At 47.7% G+C, this 20,074-nt stretch overlaps 1 protein-coding gene across 1 annotated transcript in view; it reads left to right on the top strand.

The window, feature by feature from the left end:
• magixb (MAGI family member, X-linked b) overlaps nucleotides 1-20,074 on the top strand; it is a 28,663-nt gene that overhangs the window by 3,488 nt on the left and 5,101 nt on the right. Inside the window, exons 2-12 of the mRNA XM_084680606.1 lie at nucleotides 3,691-3,980; nucleotides 5,902-6,018; nucleotides 9,432-9,551; nucleotides 10,527-10,727; nucleotides 11,733-11,913; nucleotides 12,047-12,117; nucleotides 13,202-13,363; nucleotides 14,546-15,089; nucleotides 15,176-15,728; nucleotides 15,827-15,890; nucleotides 15,988-16,431. Coding sequence (XP_084536732.1) covers nucleotides 3,691-3,980; nucleotides 5,902-6,018; nucleotides 9,432-9,551; nucleotides 10,527-10,727; nucleotides 11,733-11,913; nucleotides 12,047-12,117; nucleotides 13,202-13,363; nucleotides 14,546-15,089; nucleotides 15,176-15,728; nucleotides 15,827-15,890; nucleotides 15,988-16,431 — 2,747 coding nt within the window. The remainder of the gene's footprint in view (nucleotides 1-3,690; nucleotides 3,981-5,901; nucleotides 6,019-9,431; nucleotides 9,552-10,526; nucleotides 10,728-11,732; nucleotides 11,914-12,046; nucleotides 12,118-13,201; nucleotides 13,364-14,545; nucleotides 15,090-15,175; nucleotides 15,729-15,826; nucleotides 15,891-15,987; nucleotides 16,432-20,074) is intronic.

Here is a 20,074-nt window from a genome sequence, read left to right as displayed (position 1 = left end):
CCCCACCATTATTCCACTGCCCTGCAGGAGACGCTTAGCTGCAGAATACAATTACACACTGTCCTAATTGCTGCGTTTTTGCTTACATCCCATTCCTTGAATGTCTTTGAAGATTAGTGCCCTCCAATGTCAAACACAATCTTGTGCCCCATGTTTTATCTTGACTTTGAATTATTGAACTGTACCACAAGACGTTGTTGTAGTGTGTCATTTGTGTTTTGAATAAATTATCACCCTGGAGGTCTAACCTGAAAAAATGGTGTTAACAATTTGATGTTAAATGTAGATATTGCGTATATACCATAGACCTGTAAATAGATCGGTGGATAGACCATAGATCTGTGAAGTTCTTTGAGATAATCATAACATATTACACTGTTTTCTCTTGGGAAGTTAGTTTCTTATCTTTGTACAATGACAATTAAAGAGTCATGGGGATGATGAGGATGTTGAGTGTGTTCGGTTTGATTTTAGAATTAAATTCTTTCAAGTGTTAGATGTGTGCTATGGCAGAAAAACAAATCAAAAGCATCATGTGGTGGTTTAGTATCCAGAAAACAAGCATATGCATGAATGTTGCTGGGAGCTAAAGGGCATCATGCTAGAAAGAGAAATAAATACAGCATGTCCCTGCTGTTTACTTCCCCTGCTGTCCCTCACTATGTGGCTTCCAGCATCAGCTGTAAATAAAAGAATGGAGCGTGGAAATAAATATTGACCTCTAAGATTAGCTTCTCAAGGGAGTGTGTGGAGCTTCTCCCCTTGTCAGATTGAGCTGGTATGAAATAACGCTGGAAGGCCAGGATGGCAAGGTGGAGAGACTAAACAGATCGCTGGGACAGAGGAAGTCTGTGAAACTGGATATGTGTTGGTCAGCTCTTTCCCGACCCAAGGTCAGCGATTTCAATACAGGCTTTTAATAGGGTTAGATATCCTTGAATTGGTACGGTGTTCTCCTCGTCCACGTCCTTCCTTTGCAATCAGAAGTGCTTGTTATGAATTTGTAATATGAGCCTTAGACAGGGTATTTTCTTACACTGCTGTCCCCATTTGCATCGGTTTGGATTTTCTCAAGTTGCTGAGGTGGGATTGAGAAAGCAGATCTTGTTTTGCCACATAACTGAGAAGAACAAAACAAAAACATATTTATGCAACCAGTTGAGAGCACAGGGGCCGTTAAAATGTTGAAAGACTCACCATTAGTATTGGTGACTAGAAAAAGCCATGTCTCACTTGTTCAACGTGTCAGTGTGTACGTGTGCATGCTTGTTTGCATACACTCCACACATACTGCTGGAGTCCCAGCCTCTGCTGACCCAACAGACCCCTGCTCATGAAAAGACACATGAGGTCAGGAACACAGCCATGATCTCCACAGTGGGCTGTCTGTTGCATTTAGACCACAGCCAAAGCCACATAACTTAGGAGAACAGGAAGGGATAATACCACAGGGTCAAATCAGCTGGTGTATTTATAGCATTTTAAGCATCTATAGATGTGATTCTCAGAAGACAAATTCTTTAGACTATTCGCCTGGAAGCTTATTGTAATATTATACAACTTAATGCAGTCAGTAATGCTCTCTGTGTGATGAAGACTGCACGTGTCAAATTCTTATATTTCTCAGAGATTAAGGTTCTAAAAATGCTCAGTATGATTGTTGTTTGCGTTTAAATGACATGTCAATGTTTCGGTGAGGAAATTGATGAATTTCAGGAGGTAGACCTAGTAGCTGCAGGTCTCACCATGCGACACAAAAGACTGACGATGCAGCGAGCACCAACGTACTTGTGTTTGGATAACATGATGGAATCTCCAGTGTTTAGACAGACTGGCTGTTACGGGCACTGACTCATGTCGCCTGAGCTGGAGGCTGGAGCCCTGCAAGGTCAAACTGGCAACTCCACTGCCAACCCCAGGCTGTGTACTCCATCTCTCACCCTCCGCAACCTCCTGCCTTATCTCCTTTTCTTTGTCTCTTTCTACCCCTCGTTTTCTTCCAGTCTACACCTGTCTCTCTCTCTCCCACTGTCTCTCCCTCTGCTTCCTCCTCGCATTTTCCCCTCCCTCCCCCCTCTCCATCTGTCAGTCGCTGCTCCCAGTAAACCAGAGACCCTCTTCCTCTGTCAGCTGTGAAGCCACCAGGGAAGAAGAGACAGAGGAGGATACATGACCCATCAGCTGCTCCGTCAGTCGAGTGGAAGAAATTAGCTGTGTCCTCCTTACGCTGTTTTAAACAGCCTCGTTAGGCCTGCTGGGCCGGTGGTTGGGCTAGTGGCTGGAGATATGGCTGGGTGGCTGGGGACGTGGCTGGCTGGGTGGCTGAGGAAGTGGTTTATTAGATGGCTGGGGGGGTTGAGAGGTGGTTGGAGAGGTGGCTGGAAGATGGCAGGGTCCTTTGGGCCTGAGGGGATCCCCTGCTGCACTCGCTCCCCTTGCCCTGCTGTCCTCAGCCTCAAGTCACAATCTCACAGAATGTTGGAGCTACTGCCACAGGCAGGGATAACTATGTTGCCACTTGCTATTGAAGGATATGGATACAATTAATGATACATTTAGTTAAAATAAAAGACTTCCTTTGTTGTCATGGTGTCTTTATGATAGTGTTATTGCCTTATATAAACTGTGTGTACAGTGTGCCAGGTTCTCCCACACACTGTTGTGTTAGCGATCTGTCTCTGTGCCAGTGCAGTTCCTGTCCTGTTGTGCCAAGGTGACAGTGCTGCTCTAATACTGTCAGCCTATACAGGAACACCCACCCTTCTTTCAAAGCAGCATAACCCAACAGAACATCTCTATGTGGCCCAAAAGTTAGCAGTTCGGACAGTTGGTCTGTGGCTGAACTCCCAGCTTGAATTCAAGCCATGAAAGCCCTTATTTGAGAATGTTGAGCCTTTTGACTATATATTTACATATCTTATTGGTGATTTAGAACTTGCATTATAATTAATTGCACGTTTTCCAAGCAGATGTTAAATCAGCCGGAGGATCAGCACATGAGAACATATTATAAAAACATGATCATAAAAAAAAAAAACATAAAAAAATGTGTTTTTTATAAGGGTCCATTATTTGTGTTTCTGCCCATAGAGTATACAAAGGCAAATGTTTATGTATGGGAATTTTGTTTGTCCCAGCGGTTAATCTAACATATTGCAATGGGTCCATTATTATTTTTTGTATCAAATGAGGCATGTCTTTAACACTACATGTTCCCATGAGATTCTGAGATAAATTTCAATCTGTGGCTACCTCTATCTAGGCTGCGTGTTTATACAAATACAATAGTCTAAGTAGAACCATAAGACAAGTTTTGTCTCAGCAAACAGTATGACCAAACAATCTTGTTTGACAGTTTGTTGATTTCAGTTCAACCCTCACTTGACAGCCCTCACCTGTGTTTGCATAACACACACAGTTTTCCACATCTTCCTAGCTGATATGCAGGTGCTTCAAAATTTAATAATGTTTCTTCGGCAGTTTAACTTTTTTGTCATAATAATGTTCTTTTCACATTTTGTCAACGCATTACTTTTTTTTTTGCTGTTGACTCCATTGTTAAGTGCCATCGAATTGTTTGCCTGAAGTCTTGTTACAGCCTAATAAGGTCATATCAGTGACATCCTGCTCTGCATTTCTCTGTTTCACACTATCGCTCTCTCTCTCTCTCTCCTTCTGTCTCTCCCTCAGTTCATTTACCATGTCTAAGGCAGCGGTGAAGAAGCTGCACTGGCGCTCCAAGGTGCTGGAGACCTTCGTCCCTCTGCTGGGCTCCTCTGGGGACCTGGGTGTGGCAGTCGGAGGTGGGGCTGACTATGGAGAGTTCCCATTTGTCACCTCCGCTCCTGGGGGAGGGCTCACAGTTGGCGATGTCATCCTAGAGATTGGAGGAACACCTGTGCTAGGAATGACGCTGGGAGATGTCCGTGGTGTCCTCAACTCCTGTGCCCATCCTGTTCGCGTCAAGACTGTCTCCCCAGGTAGGACTGGCTCCCTCCTCGCTCCTCTGTCCAGAGAACATTCTGAATGTGGTCAGCATTCAGTAAACAGCAAGCGTAAACACAAATGTTAGAGTTAACATCCGTTGCACATGTTCAATTCAGAAAGCCACAAATAATATCCAGTGAAGCTGGCCACACCTCCATCTGGCCACTAAAAGAATTATGTTCCATACATGGATATGTATCCATACGTGCTGTTCTAGTGGTCCTGAAGTTGATGCTAAGTAGACATTGACACTGGAAGATCCAGCAGATCTACAGCTCGCTGTTGAGGACCTGCTCCGTTCAATTAGTCAATCAGGGGTGTCAATGGCTGCAGTCGGCACTGGTCAATATGTGGGAGGAAGGGGTTCAGATTCCTGATGACATGTGACAGGCTTCAGGCCAGGGATGTGGCGATACAGTTGTCTGTCACCCTCGAGGGGCCTTGGTATTTATAGATCGGGGTGGGGGTGACGGATGTCTTTGTTAGGTCTGAACAGAGCAATATGTCACCAGTGTGTCACCTGACCACGGCTCCCCATGGCCTTGCTGGCTAGATTGATGGCTAAATGGCCCACAGGAGTGTAAATGGGGGGCTTTACTCCTCGTCCCTTTGCCACTGCAGGATCCATTATCATTCCGGGGCCTGACCAGCCCTCCCTGGGTACTCTGACTGCATGTAGTCTAGGCAGTGATGGATGATCTGCTCTCTGCTGCTGTATTGGCCCTTCTCCTCCTACTCTTCCTCCTCTTCTTGCTCCTCCTTCTAAACAGAAGTCCACCTTACAGGCCCTCAGAGAGAGTCAACGAAGGCTGTACTAAAACTAGACGTTGCTGATCCTATCAGCGACATGCCGTGCTTCTGATGATTAGGGCCAGTCAATATTCCCTGTGTTTGTAATGGCCACTACTCGGCTAGCTTTGATAACCTTGAGGGACAGAGGAAAGCACATACTGTATGTGGCATGTAGCTTATGATGCACTGAGGATTTCAAAGACGTTGATCTTTTGCTTTCATGAAAGCATTTTTCATTAAAAAAGTCAACTGTGCCAGCATTCCATATCATTAATGTGCAGCGCCGCATTAGCGATACCAGAGTCAGCTTTTCTTTTTGATTCATTTGGGACGTGGATTGGCAGCTGTTTCATATTGGGAACAAAAGACCACTATTTCAGCCAGAAGGCTGTAGGTCAGGCGTTTTTTCCCCCGTAGCACTCGCCATATGTTGACAGGTACGTGTGTTTTGATGACCGGCCTTGCTAATAAAGTTTTATTACAGAGGCGCTTTTAATATTGCAGCAAATCCAATCTGCTCTGGGGCCCCGCCTAGGCTGAGCCAGTGGAACAGCAGGTTGGGGGGGTCAGAGGAGTTGGCGGGGTGATGTGGGAGGGGGGGGGGGGTCCGCAGACGAGAGGGTCAGAGCCGGAGGGGTGCTCGTCCGTCAGAGCGGCAAGCTGGAGATGCTCTCAAGCCATCTATAACTGCAAGTGACCTGTCATCAGAGACCATAAAGCACTTGAGATTAAATGAATAGATCAGAGAGAGAGAGGAGGGAGATAGTCTGCCTCTGGCCCTGCCTCGCTGTGACAGCCCCAACATTGGACTTTGTGCACACCTCCTCTGTCTTACATGCTGTGCATGAGGGGCTGGGAAATGCCTCGTTAAAGAGTGGGTGGAGGAAGGTGGTAAATCCCGTCTGATTATAAACATGAATGTTTGCTTGGCTTGTCAGTTTCTGTGGTTGATGTGCCATAAACACCTTTTAGACAAATGAATATTGCTTGTGGATATACGACTGGGGAATTTGCATGACATATTTCTAACTCAAAATATCCCCCCCTCTCTTTCTTTTTTTCTCTAACCTGCTCTCTCTTTTTCTCTCTCTATTTCTTTCCCCCTCCCCTCATCCATCCCAGGCTCTACGCTGTGCCGGGATCTCAGGTTGTATTTGAGCAAGTGCTTCACCCCTGGCTCCATGGACAGCCAGCTGCAGCAGGTGATTCGTGAGAACCTCTACCTCCGAGCAGTTCCCTGTAAGTGCTAATGTCACCTCAAGACCTAGTATTACTCTAGGATCTGCTGTCACCTATAGATCTAGTACTAGGCACTTTAAGGCAAATACATCTGAAATTATGTGACCAATATCAGACATGCTGCCGTATCCACCTGTTCTATCTTAGTTTTTGTTGACTAAGTGGACTTTGTTCATGATCTTGGAGGAGAGATGCGCCTGCCTCCAGGAGAGTACTCTGGTGTTGATTGCTGCTCCAGCAGAGCCCTGGAAGCTCACCCTGACACCTCTGTGTGTTAGTATATTCAGTTGGTATATGTGTTGACTTAACAAAAATCTCACATCATTTGCCTCAGCTTTGTCACCCAGTGCAGGTTGAGGTGAGAGAAAGCACCTCGAAGAGTATTCATTAGCATTTCCATGGCAACTGTTTGAATGCCAGTTTAAATTCACTTTCTTAACTTCCCTTTTTTTTTTGTTTACTGGCTATAACCCCCTGTTAAAAAGGGTTGTCAACTTGTGTTGTCCAAAAATCAATCATTTATCTGTTTATAATATGATATGCTATCATAACCCTCTGTCGGAGGGCATTATTTGGCCACAAGAGGATTGTGTGTGTGTGTATCAGGGCAGGGGGCACCATGCACCATGGCTGTATTATTCTGCTGTCATGGAGTATCTGGCATGGTCTAGTCTGAGCCAGCCCAGACCCAGTCTAGACAGTGGCAGTGTGGTGTTAATCTCATCAGGAAGTAGGTCATTTAGAGCAGTCTGCCACCATGCCACCTCACCTACCCCAACCCCACCCTCCTGACACAGGTCACTACTCCAAGATGAGGCCAGGATGGAAAACATTTGGTCTCCGTTGTGACGCACCATAAACACTGCCACTCAACCAGGCACACACATACGTGCTTGCACTCTCACACACTGACACTCACATCCTCTATTAGTTGCTGATAGTGGGTATATTTCCCCAGTGTGCAGTAATACTTTCATCCATCCATTTGGTAATTAGATTGGAGGGCTGATGGCACAGCGCCACAGAGCATTGTGATCTTTAGCCTGCCAGAGGTTCCTGCATCGGCACTATAAATAAGCTGTGTGCCGGCAGATTAGGTGATCCTCCGCCATGTCTGCACGAGCCTGTTCCCTACTAGTGCTGCGAAACCCTGTCGTCATGACACAACTTCCTGTTGCTCAGTGAATTCCTCTAAGTTGGAGTGACAGCGAGGCAAGCTCTGCCCCCGGCTGCATAATCCTCTGATCTGCTGGAGATGTCTCAGTCAGATGGCTCAGTGAGATGCTGCAGCTTTCCTGCCGCTCTCTTTACTAGCAGACTAACTCTTTATCCCGACAATACGTGGAATCCATTACATCCTAATTCAGCACCACATTGTGAATGTGCTAGCAAGCTAGACAAAAGTGCGGTCATCAATGAAAAAGAAATCCATTTATCCCCCAAAAAGGTGAAGACTATTTTGCTTTTTTGTTTTGTTTTGTTGTTTTGCCGGGAGGAAGCAGCCATGATGGATAAATCAGGAACTTGAAGCTGAGGAGTTCAACAGTGGCTCAGTGTGGCCCTCTTCAGGACCTACTGTACGTTCCTCTGATACACTACTTAGAGAGCTCTTGACTAGAATTTGATATTTGTTTTACAAATGTAGAACCACTGAATGTACCGTAACCAATCTTATTAAGGTCTTAGGGACAACAGCAGGGGGAAATCTACATGAATATAACCCAGTCTTAATGCTTGGACAGTACCAATGCATCGCTATGCAGGCCTGCATTAGTCTCAGATCAGTTTGTGTTTACAAAGTAACAATAAATTTATGTTGACTTGACGGATGGACATGAACTACATCAAAGATCTTTCACCAACGTTGGGTTTGAAATGTAATATGTTGACCAGTGATATTTATTTACAGTAATTTACAAAACTACTTTTTGTTTTCTTTGTCGGAGATTATGAATTGTGTGTTGGGATCCTAATACACTGAAGTTGGTAATAATGAATGCATCTGTCATGGGAGAGTTGGGATAAACCTGAAATCCCCTTATGTCTTTAAACAGACAATGTACTCTGCTAATGTTGGCAAGAAACCCAGTTTATAAAAGCTCTCACACGATGACAAGACATGAAAAATTGAAATACCTAAAAGAATTAGGCAAAGGCATTCATAAATTATTCAGAAACATAATTAAATGAAAAGCTGATGTGTTTATGTCTGTGCCAGAGGATGAGGAGACTTATATCTAAAGGCTGTGGAACATTCCACCACACATCCACATACCGTTCACATAGATAGAACACGTCATCAGTTTACTGCTCTGTGTCCGTGGAGAACAGAACATCATGAACTATGTTTCTAAAATCCCCATCATCAGTGTGTGAGTCTGTGGACATGTCTCTGCGTGAGATGACTCAATGTCAAGGGGACTGTGACCGCTGAAGGATGGAGTTGTCTCATTGTGTTTTGAATGACTCAGAGATCAGACACAAAGCAGTGGATCTTACGAAATGGCTGTGGCCCTCAGTGTCGCCAGGCCATTCTCCCTACTGTAGGGATCATGTCTGTCTATCCACACAGCCATCTTGACTGGCAGCTCTCCCTTCGTGTTGATAAGGAGCCCTGTGTAATTACCCCTGCCACTATCTCTGCTCTCCCAGTGGCAGCCTGCCGTGCGTGTGTTTGTTGTGCCTGCGGGGAGCAGCAGGGAGAAAGATGTCAATAATCCAGCCTGTCACCTGCTGACATGTCATATATATATCTGTGAGGAGGCAGCATGGGTAATGAGGCCCTGCCTCCCTCAGAATCATCATTAGAGAGAGTGGCCTGAGGACTGACGAAGAATTACACTGCCGTCAGAGGCTATCGGATGATTTGCTATCACTTGTTCAATTACAGATAGAGTCTGCTCGTCTCCCACTGATTGAGGCGTATGAACAGACTTAGAGGAGAGAAGGGGCCGGGGGATTTGTAGTCTGTCTAGGTCTGTGTGTTTCAGAGGGGGAAACTGTGTGTGTGTGTGTGTGTGTGTGTGTGTGTGTGGATGCCATTGTGGCTGGGTGTTTTGCTCTTGAGAGAGCAGTCCATTAATCATAGGTTTTATAGAGTAACTGGGCATGACTTCCCTCCATGGTTCCCTCTCAGCCATGATATGTGGTCCACAGGGAAGGAGATATGACCTTTGTTTGTAAAAGAATTTGTAAAATTCAAGGTCAAGATTGTTTTGTCTATCATGGCCCTTTGCTATGTGTTCTATCATACGATCTTACCAGACACCTTTGTTTCTAAACTCTGGAGAAGTCACTGTCTCAGTGTAGACTGAAGGGAACGGGATCTGGTCCACAGATGTACGGTAATGTGTTATTCTCTGTTGGCACCCTACCTCACCTCACCTCACCCCCACCCCGCCCTCCCCCTTCAGGCACAACCAGACCGCCAAGGGACGGGGAGATCTCTGGGGTGGACTACAACTTTGTGTCCATCGAGGAGTTCTTTGCCCTGGAGGAGTCAGGAGCTCTGCTGGAGAGCGGCAAGTTCAAAGGTGAGGAGAGCTTCCTGTCATATCATCCACCTGAGCTTTCAAGTCCACTGACCGGTACTGTGAAACACAGTCTCAACCCTGAAGAGACACCATCCATTGTATGTGCTCTTTCCAAGGTCTACAAAGTGGTTGAACAACTAATGGTGCAACATGGCAACTAATTATCCTGAACAACAATAACGTTAAATAAAGTTCATGTATCCGCCTCCGGCTAGCTTGAGGATATGGCACTGAGACTCAAACTACAGCGTAGAAACACCATCTCCCAGGAGGCTTTACTAAGCATTTCTGCATGTTAATGACATCAGGTGTAGGATAGGCTCCCCTCTCACCCCAGACTCCGCCCCCCAGCTGAGGGTTGGATCTCTTGCCCTGATTAAAAGACTACTGCAGATTTGCATCCATAATTCATAAGAATTTAACGGGCGCAATAAATGTCATCTTCACCTTGCCTTGCGTGTGACATTGATGGACGTCCTGCTACTGCAAAGCAATCAGGGGGACCAGGGGCAGAGCTTCAGAACAGGACCAGGATGGTGCCTGCTACTGTAACCTTGGTGAGGATCAGCAGCCTAATGTTTCACCCAGCACTGGTCTCCACGGCAGCAGGGAGAGAGGGAAGGGATTTGTTTTGCTACCAGAACAGATGGATAGACTTGAGTAAAAAAAGAATGGACTTTGCAGATCCCCATGGTGAGAGATAATCTACACGGTCTGCTGATGTGTTTGTTTTAAACAGAGACGCCTGGTGGAAATATGCTTGCCATGTGCCATGGGTTCTGTTTCGATCCCTGCCCTCTAGACTAGATTCAGTCCCACATTTTCTGAGCAGCTCTTCTGTTTGGTATTGCTGCCACGCAATGTTGCTGTACAAAAAAAGGAAGTGAATACAGTATATTGGAAATGCAAAAGGTACACGTGGATTTTGATTTGTTCCAACCCCCCCACCCCTCCCGATGTCTGGTGGTCTCTCAGGGAACTACTACGGCACCCCCCGGCCGGTGCACATCGGCCCAGAGAGCCCCCCCATCACCTACCAGGAGCACCGCAATCTGCTCAGGAAGTTCCGCACGCGCAGCAAGTCCCTCAGCAACCTGGAGAAGGCTGCAGACGAGGGGGACGACAGCGAGGAGGACTGCGGCCTGGCAGGCAGGTGTCCCTCAGACAGACTGCTGCGTAAGACCACATGGGTGACCAAGTTTATACCACGTTCATAGTGCATTTGGCAGAGGCAATTTGTAGACCAGGAGTGATAGGATTGTACTGGTCCAACTCAGTCACGTAGTTAGACTGTAGGAGGAACGGAGACTATAGCAATACCCTTTTCGTTTTTTAGATCCAAAAGGTTTGACTGATTAACTCATCTTCCAGTAGTGGTCGTGCTGGCCAGGATCTGGAGACTCCATAGTCCCTCAGTCTGTATCTTCAGACTTTGATACCCCAATGAATCAATCATTAGCATGATTAGTATGCTCCAGATTTAGTGTGACTGTGGCCTCATCGATTTACTGATTTCCTCCAGGGAGGGGTCAGCCTGCTGCCCAGATGCAAGCAGAGAGAGAGCCAGGCAGGGAGGCAGGCAGAGACACAGAGAGGGCATGGAGAGAGGGAGGGAGGGAGGGCAGGGCAGGGCCAGGGAAGGCTGAGGCAGGGAGGGTAAACATAGAGGCTCGTGGCAGTGAGCTGTCCATGATCCTGACCTTTGCTGAGTCATCTGTGAGTCTGGGCAGGGGGGAGTTGGACTGTGCAACACTGCATGTGCAGTGGAGCACAACCTCTCCCTCCTCCTCCTCTTCTCGGAGAGAGAACCAACAATATAGAGGACAGAAACAAGGGCAGTCATGGAAAAGATGCTTATTTTCACCCAGCTGTCAGTGCAGGATGCATGCCTCAGCCTCACTTGGACTGGGCAGGACAGAGTAGGATCTGCCCCCTGTTGGTTAAGGTCAGAGATCAATCTATTTCTATATTTTCAAATTACAAAGCAGTTTTCTTTCAGATTTAGAGGACATTCCAGGCTAGTTCCCAAACTCAGATTAGTCAGCACTCATAACTGTTAAGCATGATATGACACGATACATAGATTTATTTTTCAGCAACCTTTTCCAATAACCCATCCTCAGATTATGACTCCATTCACCAGACATGATTGGTCTCTTTCCCTCTCTTCCCCTGTTTCAGGGGGCTCTGCGGGCATCAGGGGTGCGCCTCCTGCCCCCCTGTCCTCCCCCAGGGGCTCCAGTGGGGGGGATGGTTGTGCCATGGAGAACGGGGGCAGCAGCAGCAGCAGCAGGTTGCAGGCGGTGATGTCCGAGAACTGGGAAGTGGCCTTCAGTGAAACAGGAGAGCCTTACTACGTAGAGTGAGCCTGACCACTAAAGTGCTTGATTGCTATTCAAGACGTTTTGTAAAAAGAAGCCCTCTGTCTATTTCCAATGCATTGACGTGATCGTTGCTATTGTGATTTTGATGAGGATGTGCTCTCTCTCTTTCAGTCACCACTCAAAGACCACCAGCTGGCAGGATCCTCGAGCCCAGAGGAGAGAGTCTGTGGACACAAACGAATGTGAGCTGCCATTCGCTTTTCCTGTCTCTCCCCCTCTCTGCATCTCTCTCTCTCTCTCTCTCTCTGTCTGTCTCTCTGTCTCTCCCCCTCTCTGCATCTCTCCCCTCTCTCTCTCTCTCTCTCTCTCTCTGTCTTTCTCTCTATCTCTCTCTCTCTCTCTCTCTCTCTCTCTCTCTCTCTCTGAGTCTATCTCTGTCTCTCCCCCTCTCTGCATCACTCTCCTCTCCCTTTCACTCTCTCTCTGGGTCTTTCTCAGTGTCTATGTCTCTCTGCATAATTATAGAAACGCTGTTGAAGAGTTCAAATGCGACAGAGCTTAATGAAGCATGTCTGTAGCCACATAAGTTAAGCTAGGAACCACAGACCTGGCTAGTTGACCTGTTAATAGAATTCAATTAAATCCAATAAGCTTTTTGTTGAATTCAGATGTGTTTTGATTTTGGCCAGAACAACTGGCAGGGTTCCACCTGTTTTGACTAGCCTGGCAGATTGCATGTGTTGGGCATGTGACTGACAACTTTCATTCATCATTTTGTCATGCGATACATACAGATAAAATAAGTACAGCGTAATGTGATTTCTGATATATGTACATATAGCTGATTACCTCAAGTGAAAGCAGCTCCATCTGTTGTAATGCCATGGAATAGGCTGGCCAAACTGAGTTGCAGTACACTATTATGGCCAACAGGGGGAAATGCAACTCAATAACAGGAGGGGTTGCCTTGTGAAAGGCAAGCTGAGCCTCCTTCATGGGCCATTATGACAGGAAAAACACTTAGGCTGCATCAGTTCTATTTATTTCCAAATGTTTAGGACTAAGTGCCATCTGGTGATTGGTGCGTTGTTTCGTGTGTGTCTCTTGTTCCTAAAACCCCAACACATCTCTACTCATGTAACCCACCAACTCACTGCCTCGCACTCTGGTAGACGCTTCACGGTCACATTTATATTCTGAGAAGCGGAATTGCACACAGCTAAACTGAATCTCTTCTTGTGCTAAGCCTGTCCTCCTCAGCTTCTCTCTCTCTCTGTCTGTGTCTGTGTCTCTCTCCCCGTGGCTGTGTGTGTTGGTCAGTGGCAGGGTTTACAGAGCAGCCGTCAGAGCTCAGGGGCTTCTCTGTCCACACGCGGCTCTCCAAGGGCTCCAGGGGCTTCGGCTTCAACATCGTAGGGGGCAGCAGACCCAGGGAGTTCCTCCAGGTTTACAGCGTCACTCCAGGGGGGCCATCTGCACTCAACACAGGTAGGACAGCTGGCCAGGAGCAGGAGCATCCACACACTGCTCACTGGAATCTCATGATGGATTGAAAATCGTTTGTTGCAAAGCCTTAAAGAGTAAACTGTAAGAAAGTTTGAAACAAAAAATGCTCATTATTCTGGTGGTTCCTAGCTTGCAAATTATTTTCGATGTGCAGTATTCAATAGAACTGCAGAGAAATGTACAGATGGATTGGAGCATACTGTTATCATGAATTACTTTGAATTTTTTGAGTTTCACACACAGTTATTGGTCAGCATCCAGAGATGGTGACAGACAGAATACTTGATTAATAATGTTCTATTGACAAATAGTTCCATGGAAAGTTTACCCATACCAGCTAAACCATGTGCTATTGGCTGGTACACAGTGACTAGCATTTCCAGATGGACTTTGTTTACAGCCTATACCCTTGATTTTTTCCATATCTGGGGTCAGTGTGACGTCTTCAAACAGCTTGGAAAATAAACCGTCTCTTCTTGTTTTATAAGAACAGTGTTGTCTCTACAGATGTGATACTCTGTTTGCATTGATATTATGTGACGACAGTTTGCTTTACAATCTACTTACAACTATCAATCTCCTTCTCTCTCTTGCTCTATTGCTCTCGCTCTCTCTCTCTCTTCCCACTTGGATTAAAATGGAGGGATTGTTTAGTTTAGTACTGAGCATATATCTCGATCGGTCACTAATCCTAATGGACATGTTGCCATAATCTAGCTATCATCACATAAAGCAACACACGTCCACATGCATACACACACACACACACACACACACACAGACACACATAAACAAGAACAGGCAGGCGCGCACTCACAACACCCACACATGCCCAGGGTGACAGCCATCACAGGCTCTCCTCAGAGAGGCTCTCACTTTCTATCAGATAATAGGCTGGGTTAGTGAGGGATTAGGTGCCTGGATTAGAAAACACCCACACGCACGCTCCAATTGAAATACACAAATAGTGTATGACTTATGAACCCCATTGCCCTGTAACCTCTTCCCAGCAATGACTTCCAAGTAGAGGATTACTGTGCTCAAGAGATGTTTCTGGCGAAGTAGATTACAGAAATGCCTTTGGTACTATATTTACAAAGTGCATCAGGTTTACCCATATGATTTGTGCGTTTGCATCAGAACTCCCTCTCTCTGTCCTCACAGCTGACATCCTGGTCTACATCAGCGACACGTGTGTGCTGGGCGTGTCTCATAAAGAGGTGGTGGAGATGCTCCAGTTGGTGCCTGTGGGCCACAATGTGGACGTGGTGGTGAGGAGGGGCTACCCCATGCTGTATAACCCTGACGGCTGTCCCAAGCAGCCCCCTCCAAGGCTACCGGACAGCAGGGACCCCCTGCTGCCCCCGACAACCACACAGCCCCAGCCTCTGCACCAGCGCCTGCCTGCTCTCCTCCCCGCGCCGTCCCCCTACACCTCTGCTCAGCACCTTAACCTCAACGGGGTCTACCAAGGGGGCTACATGGGTTTAGGAGTGGGGTCGGGCTTGGATGCCAATGGAAATGCCCCCCTCCTAGCCCCCCGACTGCCCGCTCCCTCCTCCAGGCGCTCCAGTGCCAGCTTGACACCCTCCACTGCGCCCTCCCGCCCACCCCACTCCCTGAGGGGCTTTCCCAGGCTGCAGTCCCTCGACAATTCCCTGGGTTGCCAGAGTGACAGTGAAGTGGTCTCGGCCCTGGGCTCACACAGGTAACACGGTTGATAGTATTTCAATCTATTTTCTAGATCATGAAATCACAGGCAGAATGTCATACCTGTCCCTTCTCTGTCTGTAGGGCATCAATGATTCGCAACCATAACAACAATACCCTGTCAGCGCCCCATCGTGCCCAGCGTTACGGTAACTGCAAGTCCTCTGAGAGTGACCTGTCCACCTGCACCCTCCCCGTGTCACGGCTGCCCGTCCCCCAGTCCCCCCAGAGACCCTCCTCCTCACCCAGGGGGCCTAGGGGGGCTTACTCTCGCCTCATCAGACCCCAGACCTCCCTCCTCAGACCCCCTCCCACCCCTGACAGCCCACAAAACTCCTTCAATGGCTACCATGGCAACACCAGTGGCAGTGCCAGCCCCAGCAGCATGTCATCTCCGGGAGCAATGAGTTTGGGTAGTGGGGGAGGGGGTGGGGGTGGAGGGGAGTTGGTGCCCGTTGCCTTAGCCCAGAATGAGGGGGGCAGGGGGCTGGGCTTTGGTGTGACCGCGGGGGGCCAAGGCGGCCAGCTGGCTGTGGTCAAGAGGGTGTGGGACAGGAGGCAATGCTCCTCCCTACAGCCCGGAGACGTCATTGTCAAAATCAATGGAGCTGACATCCAGAGTCTCAGCTTTGCACAGGTACTGCATGTGAAAAGAGTAGAGAGAAAGACAGACATGTTGTGTAAAGTCTGCAAAAATAACTGCTCAATATTTATATTCCTTTGTTCTCGTCCCAGGTTCAAAAGGTCCTTCAGGAACACACCAAAGTAGGAGAGGTGGTCTTATTGGTTTACAGAGGGGGTAAGAGGAGGATTGCTGTTAGACAAACACAGTTTGTTTGCGTTTTTGCATCGTTGATAAGGCCCTCTACAAACCTTGTATTTTCTCTTTCTTCTAGGCACCTACCATCCTTCCATCTCCCCCAACTCCATAAGAAGACTGCCCCCACCTCTCCTCCGTCCCCCTCCCCCCCCTGCAGCCTCCGACAACCCTTCCCCACCAGCACGCACCCAGCCACTGTCACGCACCTCCGTCACCTCTGCCTCCTCTGCAACCCCACCTCCCCATGCCCCCGGCCACGCCCCTGGACGGGGGCACTCCTCTCTGGTCCAGAGCACCAGCTTCCTGGAGTCTGTGCCCGTCACCCTCACCATGGAGCCCAGAGACTGGCAGAGTGTGGGTCTGGAGGATGAGGTAGAGAGAGGGGCAGCGCCCGCTGCGTCAGGACAGGAGGGAGTGGGACGGGCGCGCCTGCCCAAGGGGTTTGAGGTGGAGTTGAAGAGGAAAGCGGGAGAGGGCTTTGGATTTGTCATCGCTTCACAGGATGTGGAGAACGGCAAGGGTGAGAATGAAGAAAGTCACATATCACACAACACATTCATCGTGATGCATTGTGTTCTGCCATGCTCGGGCAATAATACCGATACCGCAGTATATCCATGAAGAGTCATGGAGCTTGTTAAAGTGAGACAGACGCCCCTCTTTCCCATTGTTTGTGTATTCAACATGGTGATCACTGTTTTATGGGTTACCTACACTACACATTTACAGATTCAGCAGACTTGTACAGGGAGGATGACAGCATAGAAAGTGACCCATTTTAAGGGCTGCCCTGTTTCCATAACTTCACTACCAAAGGCTTTTTGGCATATTTACGGGACTATGACATACCATGTCTTTAGAAAGGGTAAGGCCTCCTAATGTTTCTACAGCACATCAATTTGTTTTAACGTTTTTTGATACCCCCATTGGATCATAAAGATGTAATATTGTCTCCCCCCGGGATTTTGTTCTGGACTCTTCCAGAAGGTGAGAACATCAGTCCCTGCTTTTGGGCGTGGATGTTCTGTGTTTTGTGGTGCAAACATCTGTAATGGGGTGTGTGGGTGCGCTTGATTGATGTGTGTCAGAGTTGTGAGTACATGCGTGTCTTCGCCACCCTTATTGGAGATCGATGAAATCAATAGGCAGATTATCCGTGAAGGGCTGCTAGCTCTGGGACATTAAAGCTAAGCTGCATCGGTTTTATATGTTTCTGTTCTCGTTCTAAATCACCCTGTCAGCCCCTGCTCCCACACACTGTAACCTCTGGATGATAACCTGCCCACTCTCAATACAGTCATGACACCTCTCTGCATGTGCTGCAATAGCCAGACCCCATACAGCTAGTTTATGTCCTACCTGTGCAGGGAATAGAAAAACACCTGATCACGCATTAGGCTTAAGTGTATTGAGCATCCGTTTGATAAATGACCTAGTCTTCTCTCACACAGCCCGCCCCCCCCCTTCCCAGGCTCTCTGGGGATTGGCTTCCCTCTGTTCAATCCTCATGCAATTCAATTTGCTTCATGGACTGAGCTTACATGCATTTATATTGTCATGGTAAGATTAAGGTTGTAGGTCTCCTCCTCTAACTCACTTTTTCTCACTCTCTCTCTTTCTCGCTCTTTCTTTCTTTGTCTCTTTCTCTCTCTCTCTGTCTCTCTCTCTCTCTCTCTCTCTCTCTCTCTCTCTCTCTCTCTCTCTCTCTCTCTCTCTCTCTCCCTCTCTCTCCCTCTCTCTCCCTCTCTCCCTCTCCCTCTCTCTCTCTCCCTCTCTCTCCCTCTCTCTCTCTCTCCCTCTCTCTCCCTCTCTCTCCCTCTCTCTCTCTCTCCCTCTCCCTCTCTCTCCCTCTCTCTCCCTCTCTCTCCCTCTCTCACTCTCTCTCTCTCTCTCTCCCTCTCTCTCTGTCTGTCTCTCTCCCTCTCTCTCCCTCTCTCTCCCTCTCTCTCTCTCTCTCTCCCTCTCTCTCTCTCTCTCTCTCTCTCTCCCTCTCTCTCCCCATCTCTGCAGTACAGACTCCCTCTGTCTCAGTGTCCTCATTCCTCCCTGCAGCTCACCCCTCTGACAGCTCCACCACTCTTCACTCTCCTCAACACTCTCTTTTTACGCTCTCCTATCTCCCTCTCTGTATCTCTCCATCTATGTTTCTTTGCCCCCCCCCCTCTCTCTCTGTCTCTCTCTCTCTTTCTCCCTAAAGCTCCCACCCCTCTCTCTCCCCTTTACTCTGCAGTAAAAAGATTTAGTCTGGTTTCACTAAAGATTAAAATACTCTCTCTCTCCCTCACACCCTCTGTCTCCCTGCATCTCTCTCTCTCTATCCACCACCATCCACTCTCTCGTTTTCTATCTTTCTCTCTTTCTTTATTTTTCTCTCTCTTTCTCTCTATTTGTTTCTCTCCTTGCTCTCTCGCTCTCGCTTTCTCTCTCTCATCTGTTCTCTCTCACCCCTCCTCTATTTAAAATGCTTTAGTGAGACGCTATACTGAACATTTCCCCAGCAGAGAAACAACAGTGATCTGCTTGACTTCTTGGTTTTCATCTATTGATCCTTTTGGACCTCCGCATCTTCAGGCTGTCCTGCTGGAATATACAGTTTGACCTTTTTGCATGATATTCAAAGAGCCATGTTGGAAAGACTACAGTCTGCTTTGAAAACTGTGAAGGACTCCAAACGTAATTGTGGGCTTTTGTTGCCATTTAATGGACTGTTATGATTATGTGTAGTCGTTTGTGATTTGTTCTATGAAAGAGTGAGCCTTGCTGCTGTTCTGTAGGGGCATGTGCTGACTTTATTATCATTTGGTTGCGCTGAGGAGAGGACTATTGTGTGTATGATGACTAATATATAACATCTGTAGCAGGGTCGTAGATGGACATTTCGTCTTCAAGTGTTTTGTTTGACCACCAGACTTCAAACTGGTACTCTGGGGTGCTATAAGAATGGTCAGATGCGTTTGTGATCCTACAAGTGGTATGATAGCGAGAGAGAGAGAGAGAGTAGGAGATAACGGTTGGTCTCCCAAACAGGTGCAGACACTGCAGGAGTGGAGCAGGGGCGGTGGGAGAACGCCTGTGACAGCAGAGCTTTGCAGGTGCTTTAGAATTGGTAGTGGTAGTCATTTCCATGGCAGGTGTAATGATGCTGTCAGTTGCGATAGCCTGAGCAGCGGAACGCAGCGGTTCAATTAGTTGCTGTTGTGTTGGCTGTAACAAGCTGGCAGCTGTCCCGTGGGGAATGTGACGTGACTGCAAATGAGTAACCCCTAGTAAGGTAGGGAGTCTGCCGCGCTCTCCCCTCTGCTGAGGGTAGGATGGGGTGTTCTCCCTATCTGCAGGCTCTGCCGGCAGGCTGGAGGGGGTCTCTGCGTCTCAGCTGCAGAGGGCTTTTACGATGGAGGGGAGGGGGGCTGTTTTCACCACTGAGAGGTGATCAGTGCAGCACGGCTGGCTGGCTGGCTGGCTGGCTGGCTGCTGGGCATAACCGCAGTGGGATTATTCTGGGCAGCAGAACAAGGAAAGCCAAAGGAAATACACTGTATATCATGAAGTCCATTTATATTTAGCGAATTTGTGTGTGCAGTATGTAAGCGGGTTATTTCTGTGCCTGTTTGCACATTGGCACGTTGATGTATCAGTCTTGAACTACTGATGTTTGATGTATGATAAGACTATGTGAAAGTGCCTCTGCTTTGATCTGACCTGATTGCAGTTTGGGCCTGGGTCACCCAGATTCTGCCCAGACCTGGAGATGTGTCCTCTGGCCAGGAGTCAGGGCCTGATTACTGACTAGATGTTCATCTGGATGTCATCATCACCGGAACACTCATGGAAGATTCATAGGCCCTAATTAATGTCACGTTGACTGTCAACAGGAATTTGAAGTGTGTAAAGGCAATGTTTACCTGCCTCCTGCTGGTTACAGGAGGATATTTGAGATTGTGAGCCCTCCTGATGGAGGACTGGTGCCGGGATGTTTATGTTGTTATATAATAATGTAGGCAACATGGACTCACCAGCTGTCACTATGGAAGGGCTGACACTGGGGTGTCAACTTTTGGCCAGAATAAGGATGAAGGGATGAAGGAAGGGAGGGAAGAGAGAAGCCAGATGGAGGGGGATGAATGTGAAGGAATTTTGAAGATTTCTGGTTAGTGCTGGAGTTA

This window comes from Hypomesus nipponensis, chromosome 18, assembly GCF_054491055.1.
Source record: "Hypomesus nipponensis isolate SF chromosome 18, ASM5449105v1, whole genome shotgun sequence".
NCBI classification, from domain to species: domain Eukaryota; kingdom Metazoa; phylum Chordata; class Actinopteri; order Osmeriformes; family Osmeridae; genus Hypomesus; species Hypomesus nipponensis.
The sequence above is the reverse complement of the archived record's forward strand: the minus strand, read 5'-3'. Positions and strand labels throughout refer to the sequence as shown.